This window comes from Lonchura striata, chromosome 1A (genome assembly GCF_050655825.1).
Source record: "Lonchura striata isolate lonStrDom1 chromosome 1A, ASM5065582v1, whole genome shotgun sequence".
Taxonomy (NCBI): domain Eukaryota; kingdom Metazoa; phylum Chordata; class Aves; order Passeriformes; family Estrildidae; genus Lonchura; species Lonchura striata.
In genome coordinates, this window is record NC_140741.1 from 26,502,726 (window position 1) to 26,521,131 (window position 18,406).

The 18,406-nt window shown below is 45.6% G+C and overlaps 1 protein-coding gene across 5 annotated transcripts in view; it reads left to right on the forward strand.

The window, feature by feature from the left end:
- CYTH4 (cytohesin 4) overlaps nt 1–18,406 on the forward strand; it is a 38,586-nt gene that overhangs the window by 19,009 nt on the left and 1,171 nt on the right. Inside the window, exons 1-13 of one of the 5 annotated variants that reach the window (XM_085569211.1) lie at nt 3–2,646; nt 7,711–7,891; nt 7,974–8,056; nt 10,467–10,571; nt 10,822–10,884; nt 13,145–13,263; nt 13,636–13,716; nt 14,372–14,484; nt 14,997–15,145; nt 16,140–16,251; nt 16,662–16,738; nt 17,094–17,165; nt 18,010–18,164. In XM_085569211.1, the coding sequence (XP_085425337.1) occupies nt 2,470–2,646; nt 7,711–7,891; nt 7,974–8,056; nt 10,467–10,571; nt 10,822–10,884; nt 13,145–13,263; nt 13,636–13,716; nt 14,372–14,484; nt 14,997–15,145; nt 16,140–16,251; nt 16,662–16,738; nt 17,094–17,165; nt 18,010–18,164 (1,487 nt within the window). In that variant the 5' untranslated portion in view covers nt 3–2,469. Of the gene's footprint in view, nt 1–2; nt 2,647–7,710; nt 7,892–7,973; nt 8,057–10,466; nt 10,572–10,817; nt 10,885–13,144; nt 13,264–13,635; nt 13,717–14,371; nt 14,485–14,996; nt 15,146–16,139; nt 16,252–16,661; nt 16,739–17,093; nt 17,166–18,009; nt 18,165–18,406 lie in introns of those variants that run through there. The other 4 variants (XM_085569212.1, XM_085569214.1, XM_021554107.3 and 1 more) reach the window with 4 other exon arrangements.

Consider the following 18,406-nt stretch of genomic DNA (forward strand, 5'->3'; position numbering starts at 1 on the left):
TATACACCAAAACCAGCTCCAGTGAACAAACTGGGGGCTCTGGCCTAGCTTCTGGAGCAGTGAATTCTCCTCTTATGTAGCCCAGAATCTCAAGACAGAAATTTAGTTTTCACGGGATAGGGTATTGACAATTTGTGACCCAAGTGCAGGCCTCTGATAGTTTTAGGTCTGGACATTTTGTGAAGATGTGGGTGTAACAGCTGGAAATGAGTTTGCATTCATGTAGCTCACTCCCTTCCTCTTTTTTCACTCCCAAGTTTCTAACTGCTTCTTAGTAAATATTTAAACAGGCTATAGAAAGTGAGTCCTAAATGCATAGCACCAAGTCTTCCTAAGGATCACAGGTTGTGACCCTGCCTACAGCTGCCTGTGTAAATGAATTCTGGATTTCTGCCACTGCTTGACATGTACAAGCTGGGGATATCTCCCACTCTTCACTGAGCTTCATCCAAAAACAGCACTGAACTTTCTGCATAACCACAGCTTAAAGCAAGTGCAAAACACTGGGAGGAAGGGAGGGCAATCTGTGTCTTTCTTTCTGAGGCTACACATGAATGGCCCTCGAGCAAGGGACTGAATCAGGGAATAATTTTGGAAAAATTTGGTCTATTTCCCTAAAGTCAATTTAATCTCAGTATGATCTCTTGTAATAATTCCATTTCATTTTTTCTGGATTTTTAATTTTAATTTTTGATTGACAAGATTTCCTTTGGGAGTGTTTGTTGCACTCTGTTCATTCCCTTTCCTGAAAGGAAATTCTTCCTTTCAGGGAATTAAATCTTGAAATTAGAGGACAAACTTGACAGATCATCCCATAGGCTTTTCTTGTTTTCACATCTTATCATGGGTATTTTTTTTTCTTTTTAAATTTCAATTTTTCTATTTATGTTCTGTGTCTTTGTTTACCTTTCTTTCCTGCTTCTAGGGATTTCAAAGGGAATAATTTTGGCGCGTTTTGCTCTATTTCCCGACATCTCAGTACCATTAGTTATAGTCACTTAATTTCAAATTTTCTGGGTTTTTCAATTTCATTTGGGCAATTTTTCTGGTTTCTTCAATTTCATTTTTGATTGGCCATATCTTCTTTTTGGGAGTGTTTGTTCAACTCTGTCCTCCAATTTCAAGATTTCATTACCTTCCCAAAAGGAAGAATTTCCTTTCAGGATGGGAATGAAATGTTGCAATTTCAATGAGGATCAATAGGGCAAGCTTTGGTCTGTATTCCTGCACTTCAGGATATCCCATTGGCTTTTCTTGTTTTCACATCCTATCAGGGCTTTTTTTTTTTTAATTTCACTTTTTCCATTTATCTTCTCTTTCTTTATCTTTCTTTCCTCAATTTAGAGATTTCATATGGAATAATTTTGGCATGTTTTGGTCTGTTTCCCTACACCAAATTTCATCTCAGTACATTGGTTGTAGTCACTCCATTTCAAATTTACTGGATTTTTCAATTTCATTTTTGGTTGACAATATCTCCTTTCTGGAGTGTTTTTTCAACTATGTCCTCTGATTTCAAGATTTCATTCCCTTTCCCAAAAGGAAGAATTTCCTTTCAGGGAAGGGAATGAAACCTTGCAATTTAAATGAGGATCAATTGAGCAAGATTTTGTCCATGTTCCCGCACGTCAGGACATCCCATTGCCTCTTCTTTTTGTTGTTTGTTTATATTTCAATTTTTTTTTGTTTCTCTTCTGCCTCTTTTTTAAACCTTTCTTTCTTATTTTAGGGATTTCAAAGGGAATAATTTTGGCATGTTTTTGTCTATTTTGCTACACCCAATTTCATCTCAGTACCATTGGTCGTAGTAATTCCATTTTAAATTTACTGCATTTTTCAATTTCATCCTTGATTGACAGTATCTCCTTTCTGGAGTATTTGTTCAGCTCTGTCCTCTGATTTCAAGATTTCATTCCTGTTCCTGAATGGCTGCTAATTCCAGGTCTCTCACCATCAGAAATATTACTAAATCTGAGAGAGGACTGCATTTCTCCTTAGTTCACTCTATCCTTACTTACAAGGTTTCACAATAAAAACACTTTGTTATGGGGGGAAAAAGGAGCACGACTTTAAGTTACACTGAGCATTGAGTGAAGCAGAGGAGTCTGACTTTATCCTTCCCTTCATCCACCTTCCTCCAGTTCTAGAGCCTTCATTCCCATCCCTGCCCCCACCCCACTCTGCTGCTGAATTTCCACAGGAAGAATCTTCCTTTAAAATGAAACCACTTCCCCAATCAGATGGGTTTTCTGAATCAAGAACTTCCTTTTCCCCTCTCTCTCCTCTGAGTATCTCAAGCAAAAGCCTCTCACCACTCATTTTAGTCTCCTCAAAAAATGATTCCCAAAAAGCTGCTGGGATAGAGATGCATTTGTGCATTTGCATTTAAAAGTAGGCAATCAGCCTCAGTTGGCTCATGGAAACATGTACACAGTTTTCACTTCTACAAGCTTGTGACATGGGGGGAGGATGAGGAGAAGAAGGAGGAGTCACAGGGAAACCCGCCCCCCAAAGCTGCTGCGGTCTGGTTCACTGGCTCCAAGTTGTTTCAGTTCTGTGAAGCATCTGAACGAACCAAATACAACGAGGAACACCAGATGTGTTGAACATATATCGTGCTCTTCAGAATGGACCTTTGCCCTGCTGGTAAGCCTCAACCATTGTGTGTCTTTTTTGGGGTGAGGGCTCTGCACTCAATTTGATGGAGAAGAGCACACCATGAAATCCCAGCATCTGGAGTGGATGCTGTGGCTGGAGGAATGGCATGCTGGAAGATCCCTGGTGGTACAGTTAATTGCTTGTCAGTTTTCAGCACTAGGCATGGGTTTCTTTTTACTTGGTCTCCTTTCCCATTGGGATAAATTTCCCCACTGGTTTGAATGGCCTTCATGCTGAGAGTGTTACTGCTTTGATTCCTTGGGCCAGTGATGCTGGGCCGAGCTGGGAACTGACTCCTCGGTGTCAATGGTGTATGTGACACCTGGGTGAGCATTGTAGGCTTTGGCTGCTCTCATTCAACTTGGCAAGCTCCTCTGTGGTGTTTCCCTACAGATCCCAGGAGCTGGCTTACCTTTGCAGAGCCTCTCATGCTACATCCCATGTTACATCCCAGTGTAACACCTGTGCAAGGCTTTTGGTGCTGGGACCTCCCTTGCTTATGGCCATGTTAGAGGTAAACAACTGTATTAGGGTTCTAGAAGCTCCAAGTGGTCTACAGGTGGGCCTGCCTGCCTCAGTGGGCAGATGTGGGTGAGGGGAAATAAACCACATCTGAGGAACTGAGAGAGACCTTAGGTTTTATTTCCTGCTTTGGCAGGTGGTGGATAAAGTGGTTGGGATTCAGCAAGGAAAGGCATGCCACCAGACTGAACATTTCCAGCTTCGGGCTGAGGAAGCTCTGAGCGTGTCAGAGGGAGAGCTGAGTGGGAACCAGAACAAAGGAAGAAAAAGGATCACCTTGCAATGTCTCTTCTCGTTCTGACTCTGTCCCCTCTGGCTTTTGTGTATAGGATACGGGACACAGAGTGAAAGCAAAAAGCAGTGCCCAGTTTCAACAGCTGTTCTGCACTTTTTAGTTCTGAGGTGCAGCCAAGGAAAGGGCATGCTCAAACCACACACCAGCCTTGCTTGCCAGGGAAACTGATGGTACCTGTAGGAGCTGAGTTCTTGCCAGCATCTGACTGGTATTGAATATTGGTGAAAATGGGTCTCTTCTGATCACCCAGCCCTCACTACCTGAAAGCAACTGTGGACAAACTGGGCAGAAGGAGGGATAACTCATATTTTGCTATTTATTTTGGGGTGTGCCTTTGACAGAAATTAGACTCCTAACTGAAGGTCTAACACAGTCATTCACTCAGGTTATGTGTTACTGCATTAATTATGTCTTGAAAGTTACACATTCAAGCAAGCGTACCTTCAAGAAGGTATGCACACTGCAATAGCACAATGAGATCCTATTCAGGCACCACGGGGGTTTGCTCAGTTCTGGGTAGAGGCAGAGCCTAGAGACAGGCAATGCCTGGAGAGATGTGCTGGCTCTGACTGGCGTTTTTGCTCAGTCCCATCCTGTCTCTCCACAGCTGGGTGAGAAAGTGGGTTTGTTTGATGCTGAACTCCCTTGGGAGCCAAGGCTGACACCAGAAACAGTTTTCCAGTGGGCCTTAGAGTACTGAATGCATTTGGAATTGCTCAGCTGTGGCATGGTTGTCCTGAAAGGTCAGAGGTGCATGTGCATCTTTCTCTGGGGCCACTCCTGCCTGGAGAGTGAGGATCCTGTTAGGTGAACCTCTGTTTGCAAGTAAGGCTTGATGCCTTGGGGAGGCTGCTCTCCCTGCAGTGTGTGTCCAGTTCCTTCAGAACCCTCTCAGGACTGTCTGAGTGAGGCCACAGAGCTGGTGTGCCAAGCCCTTGAGCTGGATGTGTGACACACAGGAGAGGAGACTGGTACTGTGGAGTCCTGTGCTGGGATGTGTGGGGTAAGAGCTGTAGTCAAAAGTCATGGAAAGCTATCCTGAAGGATGGATGTAAGTTGTCACGTGAGATAAGGGGACCAGTAGACAATATAAATTCTTCTTGCCAGCTTTCCCTCATAGCTGAAATGTGCAAATTAAACCTTTTGGGTCTTCTGATACAAGCTGGCAGAGAACTGTGGAATGCTGCAGAAGGGAGACACACATGGAGAGAATTGAGGACTGGAAGGCTCTGTCATCTCCCTGCTACTAGACTGGTACCTGTCTATGGAGGTGGTGCTCTTTACTGGAGATGACACAGCAGCCATATCGGAAAAAAAAAAAAGGAATTTCAGGTGAAATTTTTCTACCAGAGAGCTTCCTTCAGGCAGAAGCTGCCCATCAGGCTACTTTGCTTTTGTGGTGCCATGGGTGGAGGTGCCCAAGCCCTTTATCAGCGATACTCAAAGCCCTCCATTACCTTGCAAATGAGCCTGAAGAGCCTTTGCTGTGGTACCGTGGTTGTGTAACACACGGGTCTGCAGTGGTGGCACAGGTACAATCACTCTTCATAACCTTCCCCTGCTGCTTCTGCAGTGCATCCTTCCAGCTCTCCTGTGTGGTCACTTCCCACTTACCTCTGTGCTCCAGAAGCCATCTCCCTATTCCTGTAATTTTCCATGGCACTGAAAGCCTTACACCTGGGTGGTTCAGCACAGCTCTTTGCAATGGGAGATGAAACCAGTGAACACAGAACTCTCTGCTGGCCACACAAGTACCCAGATGTTTGGGCAACTCTGACCTGCCCTCTGGTTGGGGAGGCTGAAGGCATAAGCCACACAACTGGAATTGAAGTCTGTGTTCTGACAGCACTGAAAATACAATTCTGGTGAGTTTGTGAAGAACTGGCAGGTCTTTGGTCTTTCTATGTGGGTCTGCCCTGAGAGTGGGGAGTCAACCTCAGGGGCAGGTGTAAGACCCACAAATGTGATGCTGATGCACTTTCCTTTCAACATTTGCTCTCTGAAAATAAATTCCAAGCAACAACCTAATGTTCTCTCTGGAGAGGATCCTAGCCATCTTTTGTGTGTCTGAACTGGAAAACATCAGTATTGGTTGGGCTGACAGCATCCTTTTGAAACCTGCGGGTGTTTTTGTGGTGTGTTCTTCATCAGGGTGACATTTCCCCCTGTGCAGAGAGCCCTGACCAGGGCTATGCTTCATCTGTGTGCTGATCTAGTCCTAGAGGGAAGTAAAACTGAGGTGCTACTGAGGACTTCGACAAGGCATGGGCCATTTTCTAAAGCAATCGAGGACTTAAGCTGTATAGGAAACCTGACAAAGGCCCTCTCTGCAGCTCAGTCTAAATTGCTCTAAAAGTTTGATCCATCCATTTATTTCCAAACTATGTCACCCTTTCCTACTGTCTTACCCCTTGGTTCCTTCCCCTTCTCTGTGACTCCTTCTGTTTCTCCTCTGCCCACCCCACACACACAGTCCTTCCCACACTGTTCTCATTCTGGCAGACTCGGCAGGTGGGAGTTGCAGTTCTCAGATGTTCAGGAGGAAGGGGGACTGTGCTAGTTACAGCCTTGTTGGGGGTCGTGTGGGTGAGATGGCATCCTCTGGGAGCCTCATGACTCTGAGATGCTTTAGGCTGCTTTAGTAGACACAGAACAACTGAAGCAAAGCAACCAGCGTTTGCTGATGTGGTGGGGAAGGCAAGGTTCCTCAGGGCTGTCCTCCTACAGTGCTTTTGTGGAAAGAAATACAGGGCAAAAGGTCTTTGTTGTAATTTGTCAAGGAGTCACCCCAGTGATTCCACAATTACAAACCCCAACAGGAGTGAGAGAGATACAGCTGGAGAGACTGAGAGGCTGGCTGATCTCCTGCAGACACCACAACTGCAGGATACATAAATTAAGCTGAAGGGCCTGGGGACTGCTCAGAGGCACAGGGCTGACATTCAAAGGGAAGTCAGCAACCCACCTTACAAGAACCAGAGCCACTGCATGTTTTTGGTTGTTTTTCTTTGTGGTCTCTTTTCATTTGTTTGCTTTTTGTTTGCTAACCTTCTGGCCTGCTTTGCTTTCCCCCTCACCTACAGATTTGGCTGTCATGAGGTTTTGGATGCTTTTTTCCTTCTGTCTTGACAATCAGACAACTTCTTGCTGCTCTTCACAAGGGCTGCTTGCAGGACTGGGAGGGCACATGGGTCCTTCCCAGCCTGGCTTCATGCTGGGTCCTTGTCCAGTCCTTTACTCCCACAGACTCAGCAGCCTCTCCCCAGGGAATGTGATGCTTGAAATCATCAGGAAGAGTGGCAGGGGAGAGGCTGAAGCCTGAGAAAAGTAACAGAAGCATACTTAGCACATGGAAACACAACCAGCCAGGAGGATGGGGCAAAGATTAGGATTGGGGAAGGTGGGTCTTTCTGAGCTGTAGTGGCCATGACAAGAAAGGAGCATACTAAGATCATTGCCCTTGTCGCTTTTCCTTCTGTTGTGGCTGCTTCCTTCCCTTTTTTTCTTCCACTCACATTTGTAGCAGTTGTTTTGCATGTGAGATCCACACTAAGAGAATTTCCAATGCAGCTGGTGCTACTTCCCCTTTTTCTGGGAAGACAGGAGGCCCAGGGGTTTTTGTCTTATGAAATAGTGGAGCAGGGCATCCAGTGACTTGATCTGGCTTCCTGGTGAAGCTTTATCTTGCAGCATTTGGGTGCAGCAAGGACCCTGTTTGCAAGTTCACCAGTGATCTTCAATGCTCTCAGCCTTCTCATTGTCCTTGCAGAAGAGGCTGTCGTTCACCTGGATTATATTTAGCAGCAGCACTGTTGCTGCATTTCTTTTAGGTCTTTTATGAATCATATTGTGGTTGCCTTGGCTTTGCTGTTATTTGTTTAAGTTCCTGTGCATTACAAGGAAGCCTACTCATATTTCTGCATTTTCTGCTGTTCACAGAACAATAGCCAAAGACATGCCTTTTATCAGCAAGGCTTTCATCCCCTAGATCCTGTCCTCCTACTTGAAAAACCTTGATTTTCACTCTTAAGCCATTTCTGACTCTAGCTATGGCAGATCAACTCACGAAGCCAGTGGTTTTCTTGTGAGGTTTGGATGGAGATTAAGTAATTAGGTCATAGATTTTCAGTACCTAAAGATGACTGACATAACAACCACCAGAGTGCATTTAGTGAGACCCTTTCACCATGCTCAGGGTGAGCAGAATTGCCTGAATAAGCAGTGGATATCTGCAGGGTCAGCTGAGAGGGCTGTGCAGAGCCACTGGCTGCAAGGAGAGGGGATATGGTCTGTGCTGGACACTCTGGACTGAGAACCATTTGCAAGGCAAAGGTGAGGTGCAGTGGTTGCAACAACCAGGAGCACAGATGCTGAAACACAGAAATCAGAGTTGCTGTGGCATAACCCCAGGAGAAGGTAAGTGCTGAGAGGCTGGGGCAGCTTTTTCCATGATATATTGGCCCCAGTAGAGTTTTCACAGGAATCTTTATTATTTCAGAATCAACTGGCTTGAGTGGGGCTGAAGAGGCTGAAATAGAAAAAATCAGGAAGCACAAACAGGAGCTTTTGGATGACATTAAGGTAAGGACCATCCTGTCCCTTGTGCCTGCCTAGCCTTCTGAAATCTGTCTTCACTGAGGAGCATTTCACGTAACAGTCCAGGCCATGCAGAAGTGCTCTTGCAAAGGAGGCATTTTCTCAGTCATGATCCAACTTCAGTTTTAAACTTCAGGCTGCCCTGGCCTGTTTGTCACCAGGGTACATGCAGCCTGTGGTGCTCTCTCCTCCAGCAATCATCAGCTGCCCCAGTGGGATATTTGAAAAAGGATTGTCAGATTATGAGCAGTGTTGAATTGGAACTGTATATTTAGGAGTAAAGAAATGTCTTTGCTAAGTCATACTGGCAGGCATCTGGCTCAGCATTTATGATTCTTTTTAATTACTGATTACCTGCTAATGGTATATCAGTCCTAGTTACCTGCAGCATCCCCCTGTGTTTATCAAACTTTTGTTTGCTTTGGGGACCTCTAGCAAGTCCTGCATGAAGGATGCTGTCTCTTCACAGAGGTCTCATGTCAGGACCTTCCACACAAGTTTCTGTGGCTGGAACTTGCTTTCCTTCTTTTCTTATAGCTGACTGAACCGTTTCTTGAGTAGCTTCTAAAATGTCTGAAAGTAACAGATACAAATTCAGTCAATAAAACTGCATCACAGTCCTGCATGGTGCTGTGCCCATTCTATTCCATTGTGCCTCCACCATGAAATGTGGTTTCTCATTTGAGAGAGCTTATAACACTGAATCATTGGCCTTGGACTGTTTTTTCCACAACATGAAGCTGTCCAGATGCCTAGGGAATAGCTGCAATATTTCCTGGCATGGAGTAAAGGATTAAGTCAAACTACATGTTACTTCTTAGGCTTCCAGACCTCCTCTCTCTGCTGCAAACCAGAATGGCCCCCCTTGCAAAACAGATTATGAATGTACATGCCTGGGATTTACTTGTGTGTGTTTGTCTCTATTCCGTTTTCAGAACTATGAATGTACATGCCTGGGATTTACTTGTGTGTGTTTGTCTCTATTCAGTTTTCAGAACAGGCGATGGGCACTGTAAAAGCAGGATACTTGAACAGGAATGCTACACTTTTTTTGCCCACTATGGACAGAGAAAGGTTGCTAGACTTCATAAACACATGCTTTAAAACCCAAAGCCATTAAGCAATGGAGTACACAATGTCCAGTGGAGCAGAGTGAGTTTGGGTGAAAAGAGTGGCATAGAACAAGAGACATTTTTCCTAGGGGATTTTTTTTTTTTTTAAATGCATTTATCAGTACCCTTAAGCACAAAGATTGGGGGCATATCTGGGGGATGGGGAGGGGAAGAGAAAAGAGGATGGGTCTTGGCTTGCCAGTAACACTGGCAAAAGACAGCAGTGAATAGAAAAACAAAACTGATAATCATTTGAAAGTCATGAGCTGAGATAATGGTTCTATTACATTTGTGCAATAACTAAAACTTAGTAAGGAACACTCGTAGCTCTGGGAACCAATGAAGCACAACAGAAGGTGGCCAGAGCAAAACTGAAACTCAGAAGCTCTTTTAAGTTATGGAATATTGCAGAAATTCAGTTTCCCTATCTGATTACATGCTACATCCACATCCTCATTCCTTGATGAGAAAGGATCTGTCATAAAATAACTCTTCTTCCCTTGCCTGTTCTGGTTGTTATGGGGAAGAATTTGGGTGATTCCTAGAAGAGAGCTGTGATGCACTTTGGCTTTGAGGTGGAACATAACTGCAGGATGGAAACAAGGAGATATAGACACCTTTATTTCCATGGTAACACAGAATATCCAGCCAAGGCAGCCATGGTCTGTCATGGGCCTAAAGGAAAGTGAATTCCACAATTGATTTTTTTTTTTTTTAATCTGGCAGTAATTACCTTTACTCCTCCTCTCTTTTTTTTATCTCCAACTGAAGAGAGTTATCTGCTCAATGGTATTTAAATGACAGATACATTAAAAATTCTGTGTTTCACAATACAGCCACTTCAGGCTCGTATTGATCTCACAGTTACCAGTTCCACTTCTTCTTTCCTGGATGTGTAGCAGGGCTATGCAAAATAAAAGCTCAAAAGGAATGGGTGCAATGGGAGGATTCTTGCATCTGACATTGTTTGAGGAACTGGAATCAACAGTGGGGTGAGTTCTCTGATACTTGCCACACTGATTAAGCTGGATTTTTCCAGTCTTGATTGACAATAGGCATGAGAACATCCTTTTGTCTCTCTTTCCAGTTGTTTTCATCTGGAATCCAGCAGCTTCATTCCAGAGCAGTGCCCATTCCATAGGCATCCTTAGCTGGTCATGAGCACCTCACCTGTCCTTTTCCTATGATTGAGGGAGGGAGTTAGACATACTCTTACTCTTCCTTACAGGGTGTCTGCTGTTTTTCCCTCCATTGCCTTCATCTTCCCGATATTTCTTTTACAGAAGCTGAAGGAGGAGATTGCTGAGGTGTTTGCAGAGATTGAGTGCTTCCAACATGCAGAGGAGAAGCAAGTGGCAGAGAGTAATCCTGGAGAGCAGATCAGGCAAGTGGAATTAGTATTCCTTTGCTTACAACGTCTCTCTTTTTAAGCTGAAAATACAAAAAACACTGATAGGATTCAGTTCACAATGAGGGCAGAGAAATGGACAGGGAAATGAGGCCCTTCTATCCTCTTAGATTTCTCATTATTCCTGGATAGTCAGACACCTGTCCTTGTGATATCTCACCTTGTGAGTGAAATTACATGGTCCTTTATTCTAAGTATGACTTTTCCCTCTTTTTTGTGTTTACAGCAAGCTGTCACAGAGGGATAAAATTCTGTCAGTGGGCCGGAAGAAATTCAACATGGATCCTGAAAAGGTAGGATTTGTTCATTTTACCTATTAGGATAAAGCTGGGAGGAAGAGCCTCTGCTGGCTGCTGTTCCAGTTGCAGCCACTGATGTCAAAGGAACTGTGGCAGGGGTCTGTGGGGATGGGCTTCTACCTCACAAAGGTCCCTGTTGGGAGCAGCCTCTGCCCTCCCCCTGACTGAGGTTGTATGATGAAGCTGTGTTGCCTCCCCCCATCATGGGCTTAGAGGCCATGCCAATTCAACCCAAACCTAAGAGAAGTAAAGGGAGGATGGTTTAACACTGCCAGCATGCCATGAGAGCCAAATTTCCTTCAACACAGCCCTCCTTGACTCTGAGAGGCTAGGAGCTTGCTATAAAGTGATAGAGGAGGATGAACTAGAGAAGAAGGTGAGAAGTTTTGAGAGTGTGTCAGTGTGTCAGGTTCCTTGGCTCATTCAGAACAGAAGAGGACAGAATGCCTGTCATCTTGGAAACTGTTTTGGTTGAACTGTGGAGTAAACGTAGCTTTTCCACTTTCTGGAGCTCTGATCAGTGATGTCAAGACATCACTGCAGAAAGCTCTAAAACCATCATAATTAAGTGAAGAGGATGTGAGAAAGACAGTTCCCTCTTCCTTTCTTCTCACTTGCGGAGCATTTTTTGAGCTCTTCAAGGAAAACCACAAAGCTGTGCTATCAGCTCACCATCACAGCTAACATCTCGGGTGGCTGCTGCCCTGCATGACAGCTTTCCATGCCTCCTCTGTGCCCTGCTGAGAGCGTCAAGGTGCCTTCTCTAGTGGCCACACCCCAGCTGGAGTGCTTGCCTGTCCCCTGGACATCCCTCTGCCAGTGGGAGTTGTCTCAGTACTTACAGCCTGTGTGAGAGTTGATTTTATTTTGCCTCTCTGTCTGACCTTGGTTTAAAGCCCCTAAGGCATCTCTCTCTGCCATGCTCTGCGGGAATGCCCAAATTAATTCTAACCTCAAACCAGTTTAGCTTTATGAGCTCAATGCCAATCAGACTGGTCAAAATGTTACATACTCTGTGCCTATATAAGGCAGATCTCTGATAATTGCCTCCCTCTTGCTATATGCCACAGAGTGAGAGGTGCTGCAATGCAAGGAAATTTCTTTGCCCCTCCTTTCTAAGGTTACACTCCATTCCATGCAATGCTGATACTTATAAATGAGTTCCTATCTCCAAGATCCTATGGAAAGTCCCTGAGGCTAGAGGAGGTAAGCATTAGGAATAAAAACCTTTGGGGATAAACATTTTCATCTGGAAAATGGGGCCCCATCATCATAAATGATCAATTTAATTTTGCAATGCTTTTCAAAATTAAATTGATCATACTGAAAATCCATCTGGGAAAAAAGAAAGGAAAATAGAGCGGGAAAAGAAAATCTTACAAAAATTTCAATTTCTTTGTTTAAAGCTGATTTTTCTTTGGGGCATTTTAAAAATAGTTTCATATATATTGCAAGAGAAAGTGAAATGATTCTGTTGAAGTAGAACATTTTGATGGATCTAAAACAATTTTCATTCTTTTATAGTATATTGCAAGGAGAATTGCAGTGTGGTCTGGAGAACTGCAGCATTGTTCGATGTTGTCAAGAATCTTTTGAAAAAAGCCTCAGCTTTTTCTCTGGCTTTAAAAGTCATGAAATTCTCTCTAAAATAGGATATTGACTCTTTGCACAACCCAACTCACAACCTCTATATTCCTTGAAAAGCATATTCAGTTCTTATCGTCTAGGAGGGATGGAGATGAAAAGATTGCAGACTTCTCTGTTCTGTGGCATAGAAGAAAAATCTAGGAAAAAATTGTTTCAAGTTGTCTCAAGCCTATATTTTTGTCTGAGTACATTTTTTCTTATTATGCTTTCTTTTAAACAAATAATTTTCCTTATAAGTTAATTTAGAAAGAAAAAAACATTTAGGAACAGAACAGTAAGACATTTAGATTGAAAATATTTAAATTTCTTATTTTCACTTTTCCTTTTTGGACTTGAAATCTACATTGCCTTATTTTGAGTTTCCATCCCAGTGAAACATTTAGCCAAATGTAGGGATGATATGAAAATGGGACTGACAACCCATTTTGGATGAAGAGGGATTGAATAAAGATGAGAACATGGTTGTGGTCTCCCATGAAGGGAGTGGGGAGTAAGAGAGGAGCAAGTACACTAAAGCTAAGGAAAGCTGATGTCAGAGTGTTGGGATTCTACTTTCTCAATAGACCATAGAGCTGTTTTACTTCCCTCTCCTGCTTCTCCTTCCCAGGGGATCCAGTACCTGATTGAGCACCAGGTATTGTCTTCAGACCTTCAGGAGATTGCCAGATTCCTCCACAAGGGTGAAGGACTGAACAAAACAGCCATTGGGGATTACCTGGGTGGGAGGTGAGCAACCCAGGATGAGGAGACTCCTTGGGGGCCCTGTCCTGCCTGGCCCTTTTGAACTGCTATTTTGGATGACCTGTGGCAGACCTAATCCAGGTGTCAAGACTGAACATATCTCCAAGCACAGTGGGCTGGGTAGGCAGGACACCCCTGGGAGGGCGTTTAGAGTGTGACTAAGGCTGGCTGTATGGGCTACCTTTTCTCCTGCCTGCAATGGGATCAGTCATCCCACACTGGAGTGTGCACCTTGGCTACTTGGCCAGAGGGGAAGTGAGACTGGGATGGAGCCAGTGTGTGTTGTTACACCGAGGGACATCCAGACAGAGCAGAGTCAAAGCTCTCTTCTGACCTTTTCCCTCTATCCTCTTGCAGGGACCCCACAAACATTCAGATCCTCCAGGCCTTTGTGGCATGTCACCAATTTGCCAACCTCAACCTGGTGCAGGCGCTGAGGTGAGTGAGCGTGCCAGATGCTGGGACAGAGCTGGAACCTGCTCAGCCGCTGGGTCTCACCACCCAGCGAGGTCAGGAAGCCTCCTTGGGATGAAGTGGGAGCTTCCCTAGGCCCTGCTGTGTGTGTTGGCTCCAGGGCTGTTCCTCTCTGAGGTGTCAACAGTTTCTCAGGGGGGTGGGAAACACCTTCATGGCCCCTGGATTGGGTTTCCCATGTGCAAGAAAGTGGGTCACTGTGGTTTCAGTGTCTGGGGGAACGAAAAAGGTTATTTTTGGCAGCAGGAAATGTCTGTCCTTAGTGCTGTTATGTCAATAACAAAGTGACTCTGTTTTAGGGCACCTTGTTTTATTACAGGCCACCCCCTGGCAGGACTCTCTCTCCTGAGGCCTCTGCTGCCTTGCAGGGCTCTCATTAGGGGAGCAGAGCCGTGATTTCTGGGAGGCTTAGTTCTCCTTCCTGCATTTAGGGTGTTTGAGGCTGAACTATCCAGGCAATTTCTGGAGAGGAGCAGAGCTCCTGCTCCATGCCCTGTGTTGTCTCCCCAGTGTGATGGGATGACTTCTCCTATCTTCATGGTGTTGCATGGGTTGAGGGGAGGCATCAGTGTCCTTTGGATCCCATGTGAGTGATGCTGTGACACTCTGCTCCTGACAGACAGTTCCTCTGGAGCTTCCGGCTGCCTGGGGAGGCGCAGAAGATTGACCGGATGATGGAGGCCTTTGCCAACTGGTACTGCAAGTGTAACCCAGGAATGTTCCAGTCCACAGGTAGTTGAGGGAAGAAGGCCTGTAAAGCTGAACTATGCTGTTTGCTAAGGAGAGGAGCCTTCCTTTTCCATTCACAAAACACAGGCGGCATCACTAGGAAGTGTGTTTCCCCTTAAGCTAAAGGAGGCAGCCCAGTTCCTGTGAAGATTTTCAATAAACTGAGCATCTTCAGTCCTCCTTTTGCTACTGTGCTCCAGCCCTCCTGATGGGCACCAGACTGGAGAAGGGCTCCCAGCCTCACATGAGGTATTAACTCATCACAGCAGGGGTAGACAGATGTAGGTCTGCAGAAACTTTCCTGCTGGCAGAGCTGCATCTGCCCAGCTTGCCCCATTATCCCGAGGGCATAGAATCACCTCCCTCACAGGAAATTAACTGTGTCCCTCTTTCTCTTCTTCAAATGAGAGGATGACTGTCTTCTTCAGTGACTAGAAACCAAGCCACCTGTGGTGTGGATTGATCTGCCCTCTAAGACAAGTGCCACCCATGCTGATTTTCTTTCTCATTGCTAGATACCTGTTATGTACTCTCCTTCTCTATCATCATGCTTAACACCAGCCTGCACAACCCCAATGTGAAAGACAAACCCCACTTTGAAAGGTTTGTATCCATCAACAGAGGCATTGACAATGGAGGGGACCTGCCAGAAGAGCTTCTAAAGGTAAGAAGAATTCCCATTCTCTCATCCCCTGGGTCCATTGAGAAGCAGAGGTGCAGAGATAGGGGATGCATCCATTAGCAAAGCTACAGCTGACATTTTCCTGAAAGTTTAGCAGGCATGGGACCTGCCCTGTGAGGTAAAGGAGAGGTGGGCAGCCTGTTTTGATGTGTCTGCCTTCACCCAAGCAGCCTGGGCAGAAAAACTTCTGTCTTGTGTCAAAGGGGCTGCCGGTATCCCACACCTGGGGTTTGCTGAGCAGCATCCCCTCAGGGTAGAGGCTTTAGATCATTCTCCAAAGTGTCATTTCTTCCAGGCAATTTGAGGGAAGGTGCAGGAGCCTGTAGTCTTTTTTTTTTTTCCCTTGGTTTGGGGTTTGTGTAATACATGATGGCAGATACAATGATGTGAACAACATTACAGAATCTTTTGAAAGCAGTAACCTGGTCCCTGTTACTCTGCTGTTATAAATGTCACCCTTTGTGCCCCTCAGTACCAAAGCTTTAGCTCTGTGAAATGTGCCTCCTTGTGGCTATGCAGCTCTACATGCTGGTCTCCACATTCCACTTCCCAGCAGCATTTCACACCACCAACCCAGGTTCTAAATGGGGCTGCATCTCTGCCTTGCCGAGTCCCATCCTAGTGCCTTAATACTACCCACAGCAGCACTTGTCACATGCTGGGTTTGGTCACTGCAGCTTGTCTTGCTATGGGAGCACCATTTTATGGCTGTGATTTTCCAAACTGAGACTCTTTTTATGGCACAAGATGCAGAAAAGAGCTGGTGACCCCCCTGGAGACCCTGTGAGGTGCAGACTGGGGACTGTTTTACCCCCAGTGCTCATTGTGTGCTGTCCCGCCCTTCATCCAGCTTGCCTTGTAAAAACAGAGTGATGGGCCACATGGACCTAGGATAGCTGTGTACAAGCTTTGTCAGAAATCAATCTTACTTTCTCTCTTTCTCTCTCTCTCCTTCCCCACCAATGCTCTGGGGCAGAATCTGTTTGAGAGCATAAAGAACGAGCCGTTCTCCATACCAGAGGATGATGGCAATGACCTCACCCACACTTTCTTCAACCCTAACCGTGAAGGCTGGCTGCTGAAACTAGGTAAGGGGGAAGACTCCCCTAGCTCCTCTGACCTCCCCGTTTGTCTGCCTCCCACCATAAATTTGCTCCGGGAACCTGCCGTCATCTTCACTGTCCTTCGCTCCCGTCTACTGCGGTGGGCTGAGGCTGACACCTGCTGTTGAGACCAGCCGCCTGTTCCTTTGTCCCAGATCCTGCAGGCTTTGCTCAAAAAGAGACTCAAAACCCCTCCCCATTCCCAGATCCATCAGAGCAAAATTGGCTCCGTGTGTGTGTCTGTCACACAGCATCACGTCAGGGGTACCATGGTGTCTCCCTGGGGCTCATCTACAGGGAGAGCTGGGAGGGTGTGACTGTGTGTGCATGTCTGGAGCTCGGGGGAAGGACAGAAAAGTGTGTGACTAATGGCTCCTGAACCTCACTGCCTATAGGAGGACGTGTGAAAACCTGGAAACGCCGTTGGTTCATTCTGACCGATAACTGCCTGTATTACTTTGAATATACCACGGTAAGGGCTTAACTCATGGTTGGGAAACTGTTCTGGGTGGTTGTGAGCCTCTAAGGGGCCAGGGAGGAGCAGAGGGTAGGAGGCCAGGCTCCCCTTTTTACCATGTGCTCCCAAACTGATCTCACATCTCCACTCTCTCCTGTGCTGTTTCCTCACCTCCTGTCTGGAGGAGGAGAGAGGCTGGACACTGCAGCTGTGGTCTTCTCTTGTGTGTCAATGGAAGGGGTCTCCCGAGGCATTACTCTGCCCTTATCCACCTCCACAAAGGCCCACACAGGGGAAATCAGAGAGGTTCTAAACAGTGGCATGGATTTGGGGAGAATGTTGGTGTTAATTCATGTTTCCTTGCCTTCAGGACAAAGAGCCTCTGGGTATTATCCCCTTGGAGAATCTATCAGTCCAGAAGGTGAATGATCCCAAAAAGCCAGTAAGTGTCTATTGGTTGGCACTTTGCCAGCACAGGCTTTCAGATGGTTGGAGGGAAGAGAAGATGTACACAAATTCCTCCTACCCTACACAAATTGCTTCTACTCTACTTGCTTCTCAGAGGGAAGGTGCCATTGCAAACTGTCTTATGTCCCCATCTAGACATGACTGTGTTTTTAATTTGTGCTTTTGATGTGAGAAGAGAGCTGTCCTTTGGCTGACTGTATTGTATGTTTTCATGTGTGTATGTGAGTGTAGGGGGCAGAGATGAATGCACACAGATGAATGCTGACTTCCTACTTATTTTGCACCAGGAGATGTGGGTTTAATTTCTCTCCTTGGGACTCTCCATAATGAGTTACAGCACATGTAGACCAAACAGAACTGTTGGTGTTAGGGAACTTGCCCAGGAAGTGACTCATTTCTTCTGTGTGTCTTTTGTGGATACCCACTTTTCAATGTGTCATGGCTCTGGGAAAAGTGCCTTCTATCTGTGTGGTGGCAGACAGAAAAGAGGATGTTGCATCTGCTTAAGAGGGGGAGGGATTTTCATGAGTGGAGTGGAGTGACAGATCCTGGAAGGTGTGTTTTGATAAGTGTTGATTCTCCATCTCTCCATAAAGCCTGTTTTAGTGTCCATTTGTTCACAGGAGGGGTGTATTTACCTAAGAAAGAAGATTATCTAACTCACAGGGAAATTTTTGGGGTAGGGAAAGATAGGGTCTGTTGCATTTTGGAGACTGCTGCCCATTGGACGTTCTGAGCCTGTTACCCATGGTTGAAGACAGCAGTCTTCTTGGTCCCCCATCTAATCCTGCTGCCCCATTTTGTTTCCTTTTGGACAGAACTGCTTTGAACTCTTCAATCCCAACTGCAAAGGGCAGAAGATCAAAGCCTGCAAAACAGATGGGGATGGGAAGGTGGTTGAAGGCAAGCATCAGTCCTACAAGATCTCAGCAGCCACGCCAGCAGAGCGTGACGAGTGGATTGAGGCAATACGGTGAGGAGAACTTGAGGCTTGAGTTGCCTTTTTTCAGCCCTAGGGACAAGTGGTCACAAAGTTTATTTGGCTATCTTTTATCAGAGCTTGAAAAGGGGGGTGGAAAGAAATGTTTGCAGTATAACAACTATGGTACCTGTAGACTTTAAAGAGTTTTGAGGTCCCTTCTGGAGAATCTCTAGCCACAGCTAAATTCTCTGCTGTAAGTCTGCAAATCTCCAGTCCTACATTTTAATAAGTGG